General features: G+C 45.7%; 1 protein-coding gene across 1 annotated transcript; it reads left to right on the plus strand.

Moving 5' to 3' along the window:
- Window positions 1–3,577: 3,577 nt before the first annotated feature.
- On the plus strand, window positions 3,578–16,873 carry Myoc (myocilin). The gene is made up of 3 exons (XM_075987459.1): window positions 3,578–4,258; window positions 14,067–14,192; window positions 15,629–16,873. The coding sequence occupies exons 1-3, from the start codon at window positions 3,658–3,660 to the stop codon at window positions 16,411–16,413; spliced, it is 1,512 nt and encodes a 503-aa protein (XP_075843574.1). The 5' UTR covers window positions 3,578–3,657; the 3' UTR covers window positions 16,414–16,873.
- The last annotated feature ends 2,295 nt before the right edge of the window (window positions 16,874–19,168 follow it).

Genomic DNA, 19,168 nt, shown 5'->3' on the forward strand with positions numbered 1-19,168 from the left:
ATTTGCTGGGATAGAGGAAGCAAACTCATTTCCTAGAGCATTGGTTCATGACTTCTAGGCAAGGGGGTCGATTTTCTGACGGGGTCGATGTGAGAAGGTGAAGCTTAGAAATCGAGAGAGTTGGGTTGCCTTCTGGCTCTCCCATTCAAGGACTGTGTGACTTGGAGCAAGACCCACTTTTCTGGCTTCAGTTTGCTCACATCAGAGGCCTGTGGCCCCAGCTCTCTGCGTGAGGAGAAGCTGGGAACTGACAGCAGGCTGAGCTCAAACCACTGAGCACTGGAGTGGTGATGGTCGGCTGACGAAGGCTGAAGCATGTGGACATCAGCCCCTACCTACTACTCTAGGTGGGGGAGAGAGGATAATGGAGAGCCAGAATGACTGAAAAAGGCAGATTCGACAGCAGAGACCCCACATTCCTCCTCTAAGCTTATGCATCTGCCAGGAACCAGAAAGGGAGTAGAAAACCAAGGAGGGTCTGCGCCCAGTATTCACAAACAGGGTCAGAATGAGTGGAAATGCCAGAGACTTCACTTCACCCCGTCAGGACTCAGCAGACTAGCTCTCCGCTTGCAGGTGATGAGGAGGGATAGACTGTGAGTGAAAGGGACAGAGATTCAGCGCATGCGAGCTGTCTGCAAAGGCCTGGAGAAGCGTGGATGTTGCACCACAAGCTGTGCTGTGGACGGAAATCAACAGAAGTCAGAAGCTCTACTCTAGAACAGTGTTACTCCTTTTGAAGCCAAGCTGTCCTGCTCACTTACATTTTTCTTTCCCAGAATTCTTTCCTTCCATGCAGCTGGCTGGACAAGAACAATCTTAGTCCTTTCAGAAGAAAGAAATTTCTCTAAGAGTAAAGGCAAACAGATTTGAATCTCATCCCTGCTGACTACATAATTTTTTAAAAATCATTTTCAGTGATTCTGACTTACGAAGTGAGAACAGCACTGTTTAGCCAGCGGTAAACAATAGCAGCTTAGCGGGTAAGGAAGATGGCTCAGGAGGTAAAAGTCTGGCGGCCTGAGACTGATCACCAGCACCGACATCAAAAGCCAGGAACATACTAGCAATCTCATCTCTGGGGAGGCAGAGGCAGGGGGGTACTTGGTGCTCGCTGGCCAGCCAATCTAACCAAATCAGTGAACCCCAGGTTTGGTGAGGGACCGTCTCAAAAACTAAAGTGGGAGCTGATAGAAGACAAGATCTGACACTAGCCTCTGGCCTCCAGATGCACACCTGTGCACACGCGTGTGAACCCACTCGGATGAACACATACAGACCCCCTACCTACATCCACACAGGAATATACTGAGAGCAAGATGTCCTTGTTCAGCCTTCAGGTCAATCTGCCAGGGGACGTCAGAAATATTTATTACGCAAGTATTGAAGATGCTATTGGTGTCTGATAACCTGAAATTGCTCAGATGCAAATGTTGCTTTAAGGTACTCATGAGGGGGCCAGTGATACGGCACAGCAGGGGAGCGGGCTTACTGTGCAAGCCAGACAGCCTGAGTTCAACTCCCGGTTCCCAAAATGGAAGGAGAGAGCCGGCCCCCAAAAGTCGTCCTCTGACCTCCACATGCACAACATGGCACATGCGTGCTGGCACTCACGACTCACCAGATACACATACCAATCTGTAAACAGTTTCTAACGCTCTCATGAGGCTGCACTCACGACTCACCATATACACATACCAATCTGTAAACAGTTTCTAACGCTCTCATGAGGTTGCCGCTCATGTACTGACTCGCATGAACTTCCTACAGTACTTGGTACTTGGAAACCCCTGCTAGGTTTATTGTTGTTGCTGTTTTCCCCCTTTGGGTTTCTTTTGGAGGAAGGTGTGTGTGTGTGTTGTGTTTGTGTGTTGGTTGTCTACTATCTGCTTTTTGTTTGTTTGTTTGTTTTTTAGGGGAGGAAGTCTCCTTCTTTTCCCCAATTGGCCCTGAACTCTTTTTTACACTTAAACAATCCTCCTACCTCACCTTCAAAGTAGCTGGCTCTCTTTGAAAAGCAGGTATTATTAGATTTCAGCCCATGAATTTGAACTGATAAATAAATCACATCTTTGTTTTCACAACTTCCTCACTCAGTTATTTTATCTAATCATGGATGTGACCACAAACTTGAAGTCGTGCTAACAACACGTGCTTTCATCCGTATATTACAGTTGATAGGGGCTCGTGAAACATTGTACATACTCAAAAGAACGTTGAAATCAGACCTTAGATTGAGTATGTCATACAGCGTATATTTCGTGTATTTAAATAGTTTCATATTTGTCAACTTGGTATCATGTGTTCCTTTTGAAAGACCCTACAGACCCCCTCCTCAAAACCCGTAGCTAGCATGCTCCCGGGGGAACGTCCTGTTTGCTTTTAAAAAAATTCTCAGGATCAGCAGCCAGCCTGCTCCCGTAAGAACATCCCATGTGCTTGAGAGAGCAGGATATCTATCAGATAGAGATAGGAAGACTGCAAGGCAAGACGTCAACAAAGCAGGTTAGCTATAAGATAGGAACAGGATGATTGTTGTGCTGAGAGAGGAAACCATTCATGCCCCCGCCTCATTCAGGTCGACCGATAACCACGCTTTTGCTTCTGTAAACTTGCTTTTTACTCTTCCCTATAAAAAGCCCACCCTCCAGTTGGCAGGTGCACAAGTCCTCCAAAAGACTTGCTGCCCACAGGTACCTGTGTCTATTCAATAAACCTCTTGCGATTTGCATCCATGCAGTCTCGGCTTGTTCCTTGGCGTTGGGGAGGTCTCCTCCCGAAAAGAGGTCCTTGTCGAGGGTCTTTCATTTTGACTCTTTATATTTTATACATTGGAAAAGTTCTTCAGAGATGGCTGCTCAGGTTTCACCTGCAGGCTTCTGTGGGCACGCAGGTCATAAAACCTGGTCCAGAGCGCTGGCACAGACTCCTGAGACAAGAGGCGGTCTGTAGAGAGTTTTTCTAGTGATGTCCACATATTTATTCTAAACCTAGGTTAGGGGACGAACCCTGCTCTCAGCTCCTCTGTGGGAGCCTGGAGCCTATGGGCACTAACCTCTTCTTCAGACTCCTCTTTGTCTCTGTCTCTGCTACAGGCGATGTCTTTCCCCTCTTTGTCTCTGTCTCTGCTACAGGCGATGTCTTTTCCCTCTTTGTCTCTGTCTCTGCTACAGGCTATGTCTTTTCAGGCTCTTCTGTCCTCAGTTCCACAGTGACTGGACAAGGGTGGGGTCCCCAAGGAAACATGAACTAGTCTTGTATCCCCATCCAAGCAAGCACACAGCCAGCTCCTCCTGTCAGAGGAGAGGGTATAAACACACATGTACATCCAAACAGGCTAGAAACCTAGGAGCTGTTATTAAATGTGGGGCCCATTCAGTGGGAGTTCCAAAAGATAAATTCAAAATAGCCTTTATTTCCTAAGAACCTTGCTGACAGTGAGTGTAACCACCCCCCTCCTGCCCCACCCTCACCCCTCACACCCCCCACCGTGACTGGCCCAACCCAGCTTCACGTGGTCACCTCTCCCTCCTTCCAGAGCTGGCTCCCTAGGACATATAAACCTCCTTGGACCTCAGGCTTGAGCCAGCAGGGCTACCCATCCAGATACCTTGCAGCAGAACTTTCTAGAAGAAACTCACATAGCCTCCCTAACCAATGTCCCTCTGTGCATGCTGCTGCAGCTGTGGTCCCAAGATGGCAGTTCTCCAACTGTTGTTTCTGGCCTGCCTGGTATGGGGATCGGGGGCCAGGACAGCACAGTTACGAAAGGCCAATGATCGAAGTGGCCGATGCCAGTACACCTTCACTGTGGCTAGCCCCACTGAATCCAGCTGCCCCGGGGAGGACCAGGCCATGTCAGCCATCCAAGACCTTCAGAGAGACAGCGGCATCCAACATGCAGAGCTGGTGTCCACCAAAGCCCGGCTCAGCTCCCTGGAGAGTCTCCTCCACCAGCTGACCTTGGGCCAGGCTACTGGAACCAAGGAGGCCCACGAGGGGCTACAGGGCCAGCTGGGTGCCCTGAGGAGGGAACGGGATCAGTTGGAGACTCAAACCAGGGATCTGGAGGTGGCCTATAACAATCTCCTACGAGACAAGTCAGCTCTAGAAGAGGAGAAGAGGCAGCTGGAACAAGAAAATGAAGATCTGGCCAGGAGGCTGGAAGGCAGCAGCCAGGAGGTAGCAAGGCTGAGGAGGGGCCAGTGTCCCTCAACCCAACACTCACCTCAGGACATGCTGCCAGGCTCCAGGGAAGGTAAGAACTCAGGGTGGAGGGTTTACCCAACCTGGATGGTGGCATGCTTGCTGGTGACCTGTTACAAGGCTCCTGGGCTTCTCTTTCTGTTTTGTCTTTTCTCTCTGAAACGGCAGGCCCAGCACACAGCAGCAGCCTCAAGGTGAGCAAAGCAAACACTTTTGCATGCTTCTAGCAAGTTGGCTCCTCATTTAGGTCAGTGGATCTGAGTTCTTGTGCCCATTCATGACAAAGGTATCACTCCCTGCAGCCAAATGAGAAACACAAGGCCAGAGGGGAGCTATATGGTGAACAATCAGTAGAAAATGGCCAGCTGTCCCCTGCCCCCTTTTCCAGATTTTTTTCTCTCAGAAATTGTTATTCCTACCAAAATGGCTTCTATTTATGAAATGCCATATGATTTGTGTTATTATTACCATCATTGTCATCATCATTATTAATTTATATGGTTTTTCAAGGTCATTATTATTTTATATGGTTTTTTGAGATAGGGTTTTTCTGTGAAGCCTCATCTGTCCTAAAACCTCATTCTGTAAACTAGGCTAACCTTGAACTCAGAGATCCAATCATGAGTGCTAGGATTAATGGTGCACACCACCGTGCCTGATGGTGTTCTATCTTTAAATCTCCTACCTTGATAAGTAAAGAGGAAACAATTTCTCTATCAGATCCCTTGGTGTGTGGCTTTGGAAATTTTGCCTTTTGTTGCTGAATCAAAGAACGTTTGCTTTCCCTGGATAGCTCTGAAGGGGCACTTCTCACAGAGGGGCTTTTCCATCTGTCCTGGCTCCTGCTTGAAGATGGGTCTTTGGGGGGATTAGGGAATGGGCACGCTATTCTTGATGGCTGGAAAACAGTATTTTGTTCTATGTATCTTTGTTGTCACTTTTTGTGAGTGTTTTGTTCCCAAACGGTCACCGGTTTCATGCGGTGACAAATTCAGATGTGGGAAAATTTGTCTAGATCCCTCAAAGCAGTTAATGTCAAGAAATAATGAGAACGAGGGGAAGGGTTCGTTTTAGATAAAGCAGTCTAATAAAAGACCTGAGAATCAAATATGTGCACTTCCTTAATCAGCTCCTGCATGGACAGGGGACAGTTAGTTACAGGAGGGGTGGGGTTGAGATGACGGGGGAACTCTGAGAGGGAGTAATTATTAGGGGAGATCATGATATTAGCATTCTCAGGTAATATCGTAGTTACAAGGGACTCTATCCAAACCATGTATGTGCTCAAGCCTTAGAGCTGAGCTATCAGAAACTATGCAGTTTACTCTCGGAGAGAGTGAGAGAGAGCGAGGCCACCATTTATGAGAGTAATTCATCAGTTGGACCCGACAAACAGTGCATGGGGAGCTGCCACATTTCCAGGGTTGACAATCTCCAAAACAACATGATGATGTACACGCTTTCTATGCTAAGCCTGGCAGGAGACAAGCTATCTCGTTCTCAGCATGTTTGCTTCTTATCCATAACATGGCAAAGATTTCACACTGTGATCGTTGTCGTGGGATACAAATGAATAACTACAAAAACAGGAATGATTTTTCCTGTTATTGGAATTTAAGTTCGCATACAAAATCAGGGGTGTCCATGGTCTTTTTAATAAATGCCATTACAGTGCTAAAAATCTGGCTCCCTTTCCAACTACTGCCCTCCCTGGACCCCTCCTGATGCCTGCCTTCCCAGGCAGTGCCCACTTCAGTTTTTACATGTGTGTTCTGTTGCACTCCCCCTATTAACGATGATATGGTTAAATAGTTATATTTAAACTGGAAGAGACCCAATTCTGAACTTGACAACGGAGGAAAAGTGAGGTCCTAAGGAGCTCAGGGGCCGAGGGTTGGGCAGCTGCCCTGTGGTCGCTAAGACTTCAGCTGGGCTCTGAGAGGGCAGGTGGAGAAAATGATCACTAAGCATTATAAGCAGCTTTCAGACTTGAATGAAGTCACACTCTCAACAACAACAATAAAAACCCATGTAAGTGATTCAAGGAATAAAAAGTTGGAAATGGAAAGAAGGGGCCTCATCAAATTGTTCACCATGGGGAACAGAAACTCAGCCCCAGGGAACACATATTCCTGGATCTGACAGTTCCCCATCCATGAGGAATAGGATGCCAGGCTGGTTCTCATAGAACTCGTACACAGTCAGAGAAGCCTGGACAGGGAGCTGATGTGGTCCTAGCAAGTGATACTTCTGAAGAGTCAGATTGCCATAGCAACTGCTGGGGAAAGGCGGGCAGGAAGGGATTGAGTACCAGAGGTGTTCAGCAGGACCTTGGGTCGAGCAGAGATAAGAGGAGGAAGCAGCCTGGGTCACAGTTGACAGAGTGGACACCCAGGGGAAGAAGTGTAATTGCAATGTTTGCCTCTGCTTGACTTCCACCACTATGTGCAAATGTCATACAGTCATTTAAACCATACTTACCATAAAGTCTCCTTTCAGAAGACCCTGGATCTAAAGATAGCACCCAGGACAACTACAAAACAGGGTGATGGCTAACTTTCACTTCCCTAAAGTGTTTATGTGGACCTGGAAACATCATGGCATTCTTTCAACCCATTCTCTTCATTTAAATCACATTGAAAGTCTTTTTCACAAAAATAAAAAATATTTACAGAGACACTGGCGGTGGTGCAGGCAGACCAGCGCGGGCAGATGAGAGAGGGGGAGTTGATTGGGGGAGGGATATGGGAGGCGGTGGCGGAGAAGAGAAAGAAATCTTTAATAAATAAATAAATAATAAACAAAAAAACTCCTAAATTCTTATGTATCTGTCCACCGGGGATAGATACATTTTAGACAGTTAGAAGGGCTTTCAGCTCTGTAGTTCTAAGAGTGAAAAAAAAAAAAACCCTCCTTTCTGCACCTTTCAAAATCTAAAACAGGTTTGGCGATTTTCTTGCTCCTTTTTGCAAGTCCTAGAAACTGATTGCACTTGCATATCTTACACCTGGTGAGGAGCAACAGGCTTTGGAATCTCACACTTGGAGACAATTAACGGAACCAGGAGAGAATTTGTAGCCATCCAAACCCATCAGGAACCACTGAGATGGATGGGGCAGCAATGACCGACTCCTGTCACCGCTGCTCTATGGCACAGACTTTGACATCATGATTGAATGCATTTCTGATCACTTACTTGAGGGGCGCAGTGGGGATAACAAGGGGGAAAAAAGAAAAATCAGATTGTTCTAGAAAATCATGTTTAATGTAGAAATCTGGTTAATATTAAAATGCAATCTGCAGTTAAAAAATATTTACAAAAAATTTTACAGGGCCGTTTGCACTGAGTCCATAGCTCCAGCTCCCCTAGAGTATAAGGTTAAGGACAGTTTCAAAAGCTTTTTATGATGGAACGACTGAATCTCAATATGGATAAAGAACAAAATTAAACAAAAGACTCGAGAGCTTCAAATATCTGATACAATATAATACGTGTTATTTTCACGACCCCTTCTATATTCAAAATGAAATGTTGGTGATTTAAACATTCCAGAAAAATCCGAGTTTGGACACATCCTTATTCAGGACTATTTTATTTATGGTTCCTGTATAATCTTCAAAAACAACCTGATATATTTGTACAGCTCACAATACTGGGACTCAGGAGGCTGACTCATTTGCCCAAAGCCCCAGAGCTGGGACAAGGCAGAACTAAATAAAAATACAATTTCTGGCTCGACCCAGGTCCCTTCACACAAAACTTCCATGCCTTCCTTTAGCAGACTTGCCAGATGGCTCTCCTGGGGGATTCTGAATGCTGCCAGAGCTCCTGGCTGAGATGACCATGAGGCCACCAAGAGGTTGCTAATCCAACCACGGCACCTGCCAACTGGAAATGAACCAAGTGGCTTCTGGAAACCTTTCCTTAATATTCTGTGTTACTATGGTTCTTGTTTACCACAAGGAAAGCGCATGAGGCATGGTGAAGACTGGGGGAAGACAGGAAGTGAGCCAGAGCTGAGGTCTCCTGCTCCCAACGGTGGGGTGGGACATAGTGGAATGAGGATGGGAACAGAACCCCATATCCCTGTGCCTCTGCCTCCTGGAAGAAGATCTGACGGGTGATTGTGCTATGTGGGTGTCCTGGGCAACCATCTGGAGCCTGAACTCTGCTGCAGGTGGGGGGGGGGTCACTCTACAAGAGCTCAGTGGCTCTCCTGAAGCCACCAGCCACTGTCTGGGTCCAGTGAGGATGCAGAAGCCAGGGAAGTTTAACAGACAGAATTATTTTTTCTTTTATTGAAAATAGATGTTTTCATACAATACATTCTTACTATGTTTTTCCCTCTGTTTATTCCTTCCAGTTCTTCCCTACCTGCCCTCTCATCCAGATCCACCCCCTTCCTGTCTCTTGTTAGAAAACAGACAGGCATCTAAGGTATAATAATACAATAGAATAGAAAGCGAAATCAAATCAGAATAGGACAAAACAAATAACAGAATGAAAACACCCCAAGAAAATCATTCAGAAGTCCCATAAAAACACACAATTGCCAGCCATAATATATATGCAAAACCTGTATGATTGAAAAAAAAAAGCCCTGAAGTGACATTTTGAGATAAGAAAATGCCAAAGATGACAGTGGGTTAATTTTCTGTTGGTTATCTATCTACTGTGGGCATGTGGTTTGTTTCCTCAGTGAGACGCCCTTGAAGAAAGTTAATTTTTTATTTGCAAGTGGTTATCAATCAGAGATTGCTCCTGGGTTAGGAATGGAGAATGTGCCCATTTCTCAGCTCATGGGTCTGGTACAGACCCATGCAAGCCCTGTGCATGCTGCCTTTGTCTCTGTGAATTCATTTGTATGTCAGTCTTGCTGAATTAAAGGGACTTGTTTTTTGGTGTCCTCCATCTCCTCTAGCTCTTTCAACCTTCCTACCCCTTCTTCTACAGGGTTCCTGAGCCCTGAGGGGAGGGATTTGATGGAGACATTCCCTTTAGGGCTAAGTGTTCCAAGGTTAGCTGTGGGTCTCTGCATTTGTTCCCATATGCTATAGGAGGAAGCGTCTCTGATGATCGGGTATTGATTTGAGTGTAGCAAAATATTGTTAAGAGTTGTTTTATTGCTATGCTTCTTTTGTAGAACAGTAGTTTTTGATTTTTACTCTAGGTCCTTGTCCTATATAGCCCAGGGATCTTGGTCACTCAAGCAGTATAGGATGAGTTCATCTCATGGAATAGGCCTTAAATCAAATCAGACATTGGTTGGTTACTCCCACAGCTTTGCACCACTATTTCCCTAATATATCTTTCAGGCAGGACACCATTGTAAATCAAAGGGTTTGTAGTTGGATTAGCGTTTATTCAACTTCAGTAGCAAGCAGAGTACCTTTTCCCCCCAAGAACACTAGCCAATAGGGGTGAAGGTTCCAGATAGGCACCAGCTCAACTTCTGTGTTCAGTGAGTTGCACAGGTATTATTTTTAGCAATAGGACCTTGCCATCAACCGATGGAGAGAAACCTATAGCCTTTGCAACAGCCTGGGTTGTTTTGGGGGTTCCCATGAAATTCCTTTGTCCAGCAACTCTATTAGATATAGCTCATTCTGTTTGAGGCTCTGTCTCCCCTATTATTTAGTGATTCATTCCGATCACCTTTATATATGTATATAATTCAGAAAACTGTTGGGTGTTCTGTGTTGTGTGAGACAATCAGAGAAAGAGAGTTACTCCAAGGTAAATTTTAGGCCCTCTGTGGCAACAGAAAGGTCCAGCTTCTGATGAATTGAACCTCAAACACCTGTTCAGAAGCATATTTATTAGTGGTTATCCAAAGATTTTTTTTGGGGGGGGGAGTAAACAAGTTCCTCATATCAAAATCCCTGATGTATATATTTTTCATCATCCCTGCCCTGCTTTAGTCTTTATTGTATACTGTTTGCAGTACCCAAGAATTAAAGAGTTTCAGGTGTGCCAGGACCATCTTGTGACTAGCGTCATTCAAAGGCTATAAGGCTGCTTCAGAAAAACAACTCTATAAATCACAGAAAACAATCACTGATTTCCACCATGATTTCTTCAAGGGCAAAGTACTCCTAGAAAACAATTATGAGGAACAACAATGCTGAAGTGTAAGCCAAATAAACCCTCTCCTTCCCAACTTGCTTTTTGGTCTTTGTATTTCATTGCAGCAATAGAAAGTCTAACTAAGACAAAGTGGTACCAGAAGTGGGGTTATAAAGCTGCAGCTGTCCTCTTCTGGGTGGAGCCTGAACAATGTACAGAACCATCAGTAAACCAGGCCCTAATCTTCTCTTCCTCAGTCAACCAATCATAGGGAACACCCCATGAGGCTGTAGGTGACTGCTTGGCAGAAGATGGCATTGTATCAGGAGTAGAAACCCACAGGCATTTGGGTAACTTCTTCATGTAGCTCGCTAGTGCCTTGAGGACCTGTTTGGGTCCCATCTAGTATATACAATTTCTATTTGATAATAGATTGTTGCTATAGTCATAAACATCCTACTTTATGACTTGGTGGGTCAGATAAGCACCGAGCTCATGATGGGCATTTTAGGTCACATGGTAACTTGGTGGTCCATTGTCAAATGTTCTGTTTTCACTAAGGCCCAGTAGCAGGCCAAGAGCTGTTTTTCAAAGGGAGAATAGTTGTCTGCAGATGCTGATAGAGTTTTGCTCTAAAATTCCAAAGGTCTCTTCTGTGATTCACCTATAGGGGCCTGCCAAAGGCTTCAAACAGCATCCCCATCTGCCACTGAGCCCAAGTACCATTAAGGTTGGCTGGATCATATAGTCCACTTGGTAGAGGAGCCTGCACAGCAGCCTGGATCTTAGATACAGATAATAACAACTATTCTGTTCTAGTGTTTACCCTAGAGACAGTGAAATCTGCTTAGCCTCCAGCAGGAAGCTTCTGATGTGTTAGGCTTCCATTCAAGGCCTCAGATGGTCCTTCAGTTTTGCTGTCCCTCCTTATATTCCCTCCCTTGACCCCTCTCCAGTTTGATCCTCCCCAATCCTCCCTACCCTCTTCTATCCATTAACTTTCTATTCTACTTTCCCTCCTAAGGGAAATTTGTCTCCTCCTGCTAGCCCTTTATACCTAACCACATGAAAATCAGTAACAATGGCAAGAGAGCAGACATAACAAACTCCCTATGTAAGTCATCTCTGTATGGCAGCCTGGGGCTACAGGGGTTGAGGCAGGCTGGACAGACTTGGAAGGACTGCAGACTTCTCTCTGCCCATCTGAAAGCAGGTGGAATTGTTTGTTCTGGCCTCAGCAGCTGTAAATCCCCGTGTGTGCAGGTGGGGACCGCCTCCAGGGACCAGTGGCACCACACAGAAGAGCCTCAAGTAGATGGGGCGGGCACATTCAGAGCACTAATGTCTCCAGGCAGCAGTTCTGGCTTCCTTATGGAATGGGTACTGCCAGACTGAAGTTGCCAAGGAACCGCAGCCGGGAGTTAGGGACCTTAGGATGCCCTCAGGTGCTTATGACAAGCCAGCAAGGTGAGCTGCAGACCCTCCTCCTCCCGTGGTGTCTCTGTAGCGCCCTCTCCTGGGATGGTTCAATAGTGCTCACTTCTACAGAACACTTGCAGAGGGGAGCATCCAGCTGTGAGAGCCAATACGTTTATTTGTAGCTGGCAGAGCCCTAACCCCAGAGTAGAAGGGATACAAATGCCATGATTTCAGAAGACAGTGGTTCAACTCCCAGCTCCAGCACTTACTAGTAGTGAAATCTTGGTAGATTTCCCACCCCTTCTGACCCTTGCTTTCCTCGTTTGCTGAGGTGGATTACTGGGTTACTTTTAGGACTTTATGGGAATAAGAGGTGACCAATGGTAAGCAGAGTGGTGGCAGGAACTCCATCTCACTAGGTGAGCACTGTAAGTAATTTGTTTAACTATGTGGGAAGGCTATCAATAGCTAATGATCATCTCTTCTATTCTCTTCTCTGTCTCTTCCTCTCTCCCTCCTCTCTCCCTCCCTCCCTCCCTCCTCTCTCCCTCCCTCCCTCCCTCCTCTCTCCCTCCCTCCTCTCTCCCTCCTCTCCTCTCCCCGCCCCACCCCTCCTCTGCTCCCCTCCCCTCCCCTTCTCTCTCTCTCTCTCTCTCTCTCTCTCTCTCTCTCTCTCTCTCTCCACACACACACACTTTTCGGTGGTTTTGTTAATACTTCAGCTATTTTTTAGGAAAGTCATCTATGAAAACACCTAGCTGTATGCTTTTCTTTCCATTTTATTATCTCGGAAGCTAAAGAGGGAAACTCATTTTCTTCTCACCGAATCACAGGTGTGCATGGTTTATTTTATTTATTTATTTATTTATTTATTTATTTATTTATTATGTATACAACATTCCTTCCATGCCTGCCTGGATGCCAGAAGAGGGCACCAGATCTCATTATAGATGGTTGTGAGACACCATGTGGTTGCTGGGAATTGAACTCAGGACCTTTGGAAGAGCAGGCAATGCTCTTAACCTCTGAGCCATCTCTCCAGCCCCCGGTTCTTTTCTTAATATACATTTTGCTCTTGCTCTCACCAAACAGTAAACCAACCTACTTCAAATATGAAATAGGGTTTTTGTTTGTTTGGTTTTGGTATTTTTTGGATTTTGTTTATTTATTTATTTTTATTTTTTGAGACAGGGTTTCTCCATAGCTTTTGGTTCCTGTCCTGGAACTAGCTCTTGTAGACCAGGCTGGCCTCGAACTCACAGAGATCCACCTGCCTCTGCCTCCCGAGTGCTGGGATTAAAGGCGTGTGCCACCGCCGCCCGGCAATTGTTTTGCTTTGTTTTTTCAACACAGGGTTTCTCTTTAGCTTTGAAGCCTGTCCCAGAACTCACTCTTTAGATCAGGCTGACCTCAAACTTACAAAGATCCACCTGTCTCTGCCTCACAAGTGCTGGGATTAAGGATGTGCAACACCATCTCTTGGCTAAATATGAAATAATTTTTATGCGGTGCAAGCAGTAAGGAATCTGACACTAGGAAAAGGTGGCTCACAGTAACCATCATGTGGTGGCCTCTTCCCTTTTCTAGGAATTTCCAGAAGAAACTCAGACATCTTCCTTATGCAAATTGATCTCAGAAAGGTACATGTAAAGTTTAATGAGTTGCTGCCAATCACCTGCACACTTCAAAATAGCTACCAAGGGTTGTAAATGTTCCCAGCACAAAAAAATAATATTGTTGATGGATATGCAGTTATTTTGAGCTGATCAATATTCAGCATATACATATATGGAAATATCACCTTATCCCATCAATATACGTACATGTAATTGTGTCACAAGCAAAAGTAAAAACATAGTTAAAAACCAAAAGTTGATCTAATTCTTACAAGTATTCTTATACATAGAACACATAAAATCCCTTCAGCTGAGTGAATACTTAGCAGCTGAAATTCAAACACTGAAGAGAATCCCAATACCTGACTGTCTTTGAACTCCTGAAACCATACTTCATTAGCAATCAGTCTCCCTAGTGGAATTTATAGAAATCACAGAAGACTCTTGCTGTATTTTATTTTGCGCTAAATATTGAACGCTGTGTTAAATAGAGTGCTATGCAATCTATCACTTGTAAGCTTTTTAATTATGCACATTTTCAAATGGTCACAAAAGTAAAGAGACAAGTGAATCCCAGTGAAACCAGCACCCCAGTTCCAATAAGCGGCCGATGTGATTCCATCATTCTGCATCTTCCTTTACCTGGCTCCCAAAACAAATCTTAAAGCATTTGGGAACATATCAATTGTCACCCCCACAGAGTCCGATCTTGTGCTACTTCTTCGCCAACTACTATGTGTCTCTTTCTTTGGATATAGTCTCTCAGTGGAACTTGGACACGCAGGCCTTCCAGGAACTGAAGTCAGAGTTAACCGAGGTTCCTGCTTCCCAGATATTGAAGGGGAGTCCATCTGGCCAGCCCCGGAGCAAGGAGGGAGACAAAGGTATGAAGTTAGATTTCTTCCCTGTTGAGCCCATCTGGCCATTGTGTGCCTTGTTCTGTGTTCAGTTCTCAGGAGCCAAGACAGGTGACTTTCCCTAAACAGAGCTGGGGAGAGGGAAGTAAAAACCTCTCTGCTGCCTCATCTAGATGGGCACACAGGAAGTCCATCTTTGCCCCATAAACCCTCTTTGTCCTACTTCCCACCCTTGGAGGGGTGGGTATGTACTGTGCATACTCTTGGCATTTCTGACCTTTGTCCATCAAGGAAAAGTACGTTCATACCTCTCCAAGTGTCCCATGAAACAAGGCTGTTGTTTCCAGAGAGTAATATTGGCTGTGTTATTCACAATCCCCGCTAGGCCTGAAGCGTGGGAAGTGTGAGTCCCTGAGGGGAAGCATCTCTGTTTGCCTTTTGTGAGGAAGCTCAAGGCCTGCAGGAAAGGATGGAGATTTATCATGAATCCCCTAAACTCAAATTCTCATCTATCTATTCATTATATTAAAAAAAATCACACTCTGTTTTTATGATATTTTAAATGCATGTATCAAATATGTGGGCCATTAAGTAAGGCTTGAACAACTTTGTCATACAGGGACTATGCTCACAATGAACTGATTTCCTGTTTAAAGAAAATAACCCCAACTTGAAAATCATGAAGAGCAATGTAATAAACATCCACAAATCCTTGCCAGGTTCAAGGAGAGAATCACAAACACAGTCAGAGCCTAGTACAGCCTTCTGCCTCACTGAACTGCAAACACAGTCAGAGCCCAGTACAGCCTTCTGCCTCACTGAATCGCAAACACAATCAGAGCCCACCCAGTACAGCCTTCTGCCTTACTGAACTGCAAACACAGTCAGAGCCCGGTACAGCCTTCTGCCTCACTGAATCGCAAACACAATCAGAGACCAGTACAGCCTTCTTCCTCACTGAGTGCAAGATTCATTTCACAGACTCATCACATGGGATTTGCTGTGTATTTCTCTAGTCCAAGCACTTGGGCATGTCTAATCACATGTACATTGACAACAACCTCATTACCGAGAACTTTAAACGCCCTTTGTAAATGAGAAAGCCAGGGGCTGGAGAGAGAGCTCAGTGGTTAAGAAAACTGGCAGCTCTTTCAGAGGACCCAGGTTCAATTCTCAGCATCTGAATGGCAGCTCACAACTGTCTGTAACTCCAGTTCCAGGGGATCTGAGACCCTCACACAGATTCATTCAGGCAAAGCACCAGTGTACATAAAATAAAACAAAAACAAACGAGAACGGCGGGGCTTACAGAGCTAAGCACCTCACAGGGTGGCAGGGCTCAGATGTCAATCCATTCTGTCCCCACCCTCTCTGCTCTGCTCCCACAATCCTGCTATCTGTGTTTGGAAGACTTACAGATACTAGAACATGGCATCTTTTTATTTTCTTTTTTAATTCATCAGGATGTGGAGAGCTAATCTGGGTAGGAGAGCCAGTCACTCTGAGGACTGCCGAGACAATCACTGGCAAGTATGGAGTGTGGATGAGAGACCCCAAGCCCGCCCACCCATACACCCAGGAGACCACCTGGAGAATTGACACAGTTGGCACAGGCATCCGCCAGGTGTTTGAGTACAGTCTGATAAGCCAGTTCGAGCAGGGCTACCCTTCAAAGGTTTATGTGCTCCCCCGGGCGCTGGAAAGCACGGGCGCTGTGGTGTATTCCGGGAACCTCTATTTCCAGGGAGCTGAGTCCAGAACTGTGTTCAGGTACGAGCTGAACACCGAGCTGCTGAAGGCTGAGAAGGAAATTCCTGGAGCAGGCTACCACGGACAGTTCCCGTATGCTTGGGGAGGCTACACAGACATTGACTTAGCTGTGGACGAAAACGGTCTCTGGGTCATCTACAGCACCGAGGAAGCCAAAGGTGCCATTGTCCTCTCAAGATTGAACCCAGAGAATCTGGAACTCGAGCGTACCTGGGAGACCAACATCCGTAAGCAGTCCGTGGCCAACGCCTTTGTCATTTGTGGCACCTTGTACACAGTCAGCAGCTACTCTTCAGCCCAGGCCACTGTCAACTTTGCCTACGACACTGGTACCGGAGTCAGCAAGGCCCTGAGCATTCCGTTCCAGAATCGCTACAAGTACAGCAGCATGATTGACTACAACCCCCTGGAGAGGAAGCTCTTCGCGTGGGACAACTTCAACATGGTCACCTACGCTATCAAGCTCTCTGAGATGTGAGGAGGACCCCCGTATCCCTACCTGGTTAGGCTCCTGGGTGAAGCAGTTGCAGGGAGAGGCAGCCAGCTGCATGGAGCTTCCCTCTGCTCCTCAGGCTTTCGTTCACCCAGTCAATGTGCAGAGTCACCACCTGACTGGGCAGGGATGCAGCCCAGGGGCATGGACAGCTGCATATACTATGTTCTCTTCTGTCAGCTTTTAAAAAGGTGTTCATCTTATAAAGTTCGTATCTTGCAGCAATCGGGAGCAAAAGCTATAAGCATGGTTGTTTCTTCATGAAGCCATTGTTCTTGTAAGCTGTATGGTCACCCTGCTCTTTGAGAAGCAACGGTAGTTCTAGAGCGACCACTCTTGTGGCTAGAACTGTCCCTGGAGAGGGTTCGTCTACTGCAGTTTCTAAAGCTTCAGACAGCCTATAGTTGGGTGGCATTTAACCCTTTGCCCTGTGAAATAAAGTCATCTTATACAACATTCTGTCCTTGACATCTGTGGAAATCTTTGCTTGCAAGCCAGATTTCAGTTACCCAATAACGTCTCTGGGTTGGAAGATGTGACGTGTGTCTGTGGCTATGTCTGTCTGTCTGAGAGGCTTGAGCCTGTCCTTTCTTGTTTTGCTCAAGGTGGCAATAGGTCAACCGTGGGATGCAAACCTCCCCACCTCCATCTAATTGCGCTCTTGATTCTTCCTGAACAATCTAGGCATCTCTCCTTCAGCTTGCCTTCTTTTCTAGATTCATTTCAGGTTTTATCTGTTGTTACAGATAAATTTTTTTTGAGGTAGGGTTTCTTTACATAGCCTTTACTGTCCTGGAGCTCACTATATAGACTGGGCTGTCCTCAAATTCAGAGATCTTCCTGCCTCTGCCTCCCGAGTGTTGGGATTAAAGGCCTGAGCCACCACTCCTGGCCCAGGTACCAGATTTTGTTTGTTATTTTGTTTTTCAAGACAGGGTTTCTCTGTGTTAACAGTTCTGCCTGTCCTGGATCTTACTCTTTAGACCAGGCTGGCCTGGAACCCACAGAGATCCACCTGCCTCTGCCTCCTGAGTGCTGGGATTAAAGGTGTGTACCCCCGTGGCTGGCTAGGTACCAGATTCTTAAGCCACAACTCTCAGGTGAGCACATCTTATAGAACTTCTCTTCCAATTTAAAAATGATGATAAAGCCGGGCAGTGGTGGTGCACACCTTTAATCCCAGAAAGGCAGGTGGATCTCTATGAGTTCGAAGCTAGGCTGTTCTATAAGAGCTAGTTCCAGCACAGGCTCCAAAGCTACAGAGAAACCCTGTCTCAAAAAACAAAAACAAAAACAAAAAAACAAAATAAAACAAAAAATGATGAAACACATATAGTAAAAGTTACCATCTTAATCACTTAAATATTGCTAACCATACTAAGGAGTGTGTGTGGTCGGAGGACAATTTAAAGGAGTCACATCTTGACCATTTTTAAATGTACACAACAGGTCATTCAATGGTTTTGTGCCAACATCATCACCATATGTAGGACTCTTTTCATCTTGTAAGAACTAAAGCCCATAAATAACTGTTCCTTTCTATAGTGCCAATATCATTGCTTCCTGTGCGTGCAGTTTGTGTGTGTATGTGAATATGTGTGTATGCATGTGTGTGCGTGCATGTTCATGCAGGTGTGAGAAAATCAGAGGACTACCTAGGACATTTTTCTTCAGCCACCATCTATCTACTTTTTTCCTCCGTGTGTGAGTGTGTGTGTGTGTGTGTGTGTGTGTGTGTGTGAGAGAGAGAGAGAGAGAGAGAGAGAGAGAGAGAGAGAGAGAGAGAGAGAGAGAAGCCTGTCACTTGCCAAGTAAGTTGAGTCATTGAGCCCCAGAACTCCTCCTGTCTTCTCCCCCAAATCACAATCCCCAAATGGCTTCTGGGGATTAAACTCGGTCTTTGTGTTTGCAAGCAAACACTTCACAGACTGAGCCATCATCCCAGAGCTCTGTTTTTTAGTCACTGAAGTTTTTTCCTTCTCTGTGGCGCAATAGTTGTAGTGTATTTCATCTTGCCAATTCAGCTTAAATTTTATTCTGTTGGGGCATCAGTCATGCCCAGCTTTCCATCTCCCTGGCTCTTGCTGAGGTAATCTGTGCTTAAAATGGGCCTGCTTCACCACACGGGAGGATCCAGGCAAATATTCAGCGTTTGCTACTAATGTGCATATTTTCATTGCTGGTTCCACATGTTCTAGCCACCACATCCCCCAGCTTCCACAGTCTGGGGTCTGAATTCTATGGGTTCTACATCTGCTAGCCCCCAAGTCTGGTGTTCAGATCTTGCAAGTTCCACATCTGCTAGCCTCCACAGTCTGCTGTCTGGATCTCTCAGGTACGTTGTTTGAAAGGCAGAAAAGGAGAGGAAGACTCTTACATCTCCCCGGAGTTAAGGGGCATTTCAGGAGTGGGCTTGAGGCATAGGAACATGGGTTCCCTTTGCTCGTCTGCCGCTGTCCTTGCTGGAGATGGGCTATCTCTCCCAGGGGCCTGATGAGGACCAGTTCCTTTGATGTCAGTTACCTGCACAAGGTTTTTGTATACTGCATGCACATAGTTAGAAGGTAATTTTACATATTCTTAGGGTGACCTCATTTTGTTCAGCCCATCACGTAAGGATAGGCAAAGAATTTCCTACTTTTGGCACCATGCAAAGGCACTCAAACTTTTGGTATTTGAAGCATTTCAATTTCAGGAGTTTTTAGTTTGTATTAAGATTAAGACTTCAACCTAGGACTCA

Source organism: Microtus pennsylvanicus, chromosome 10, assembly GCF_037038515.1.
Source record: "Microtus pennsylvanicus isolate mMicPen1 chromosome 10, mMicPen1.hap1, whole genome shotgun sequence".
NCBI lineage: Eukaryota > Metazoa > Chordata > Mammalia > Rodentia > Cricetidae > Microtus > Microtus pennsylvanicus.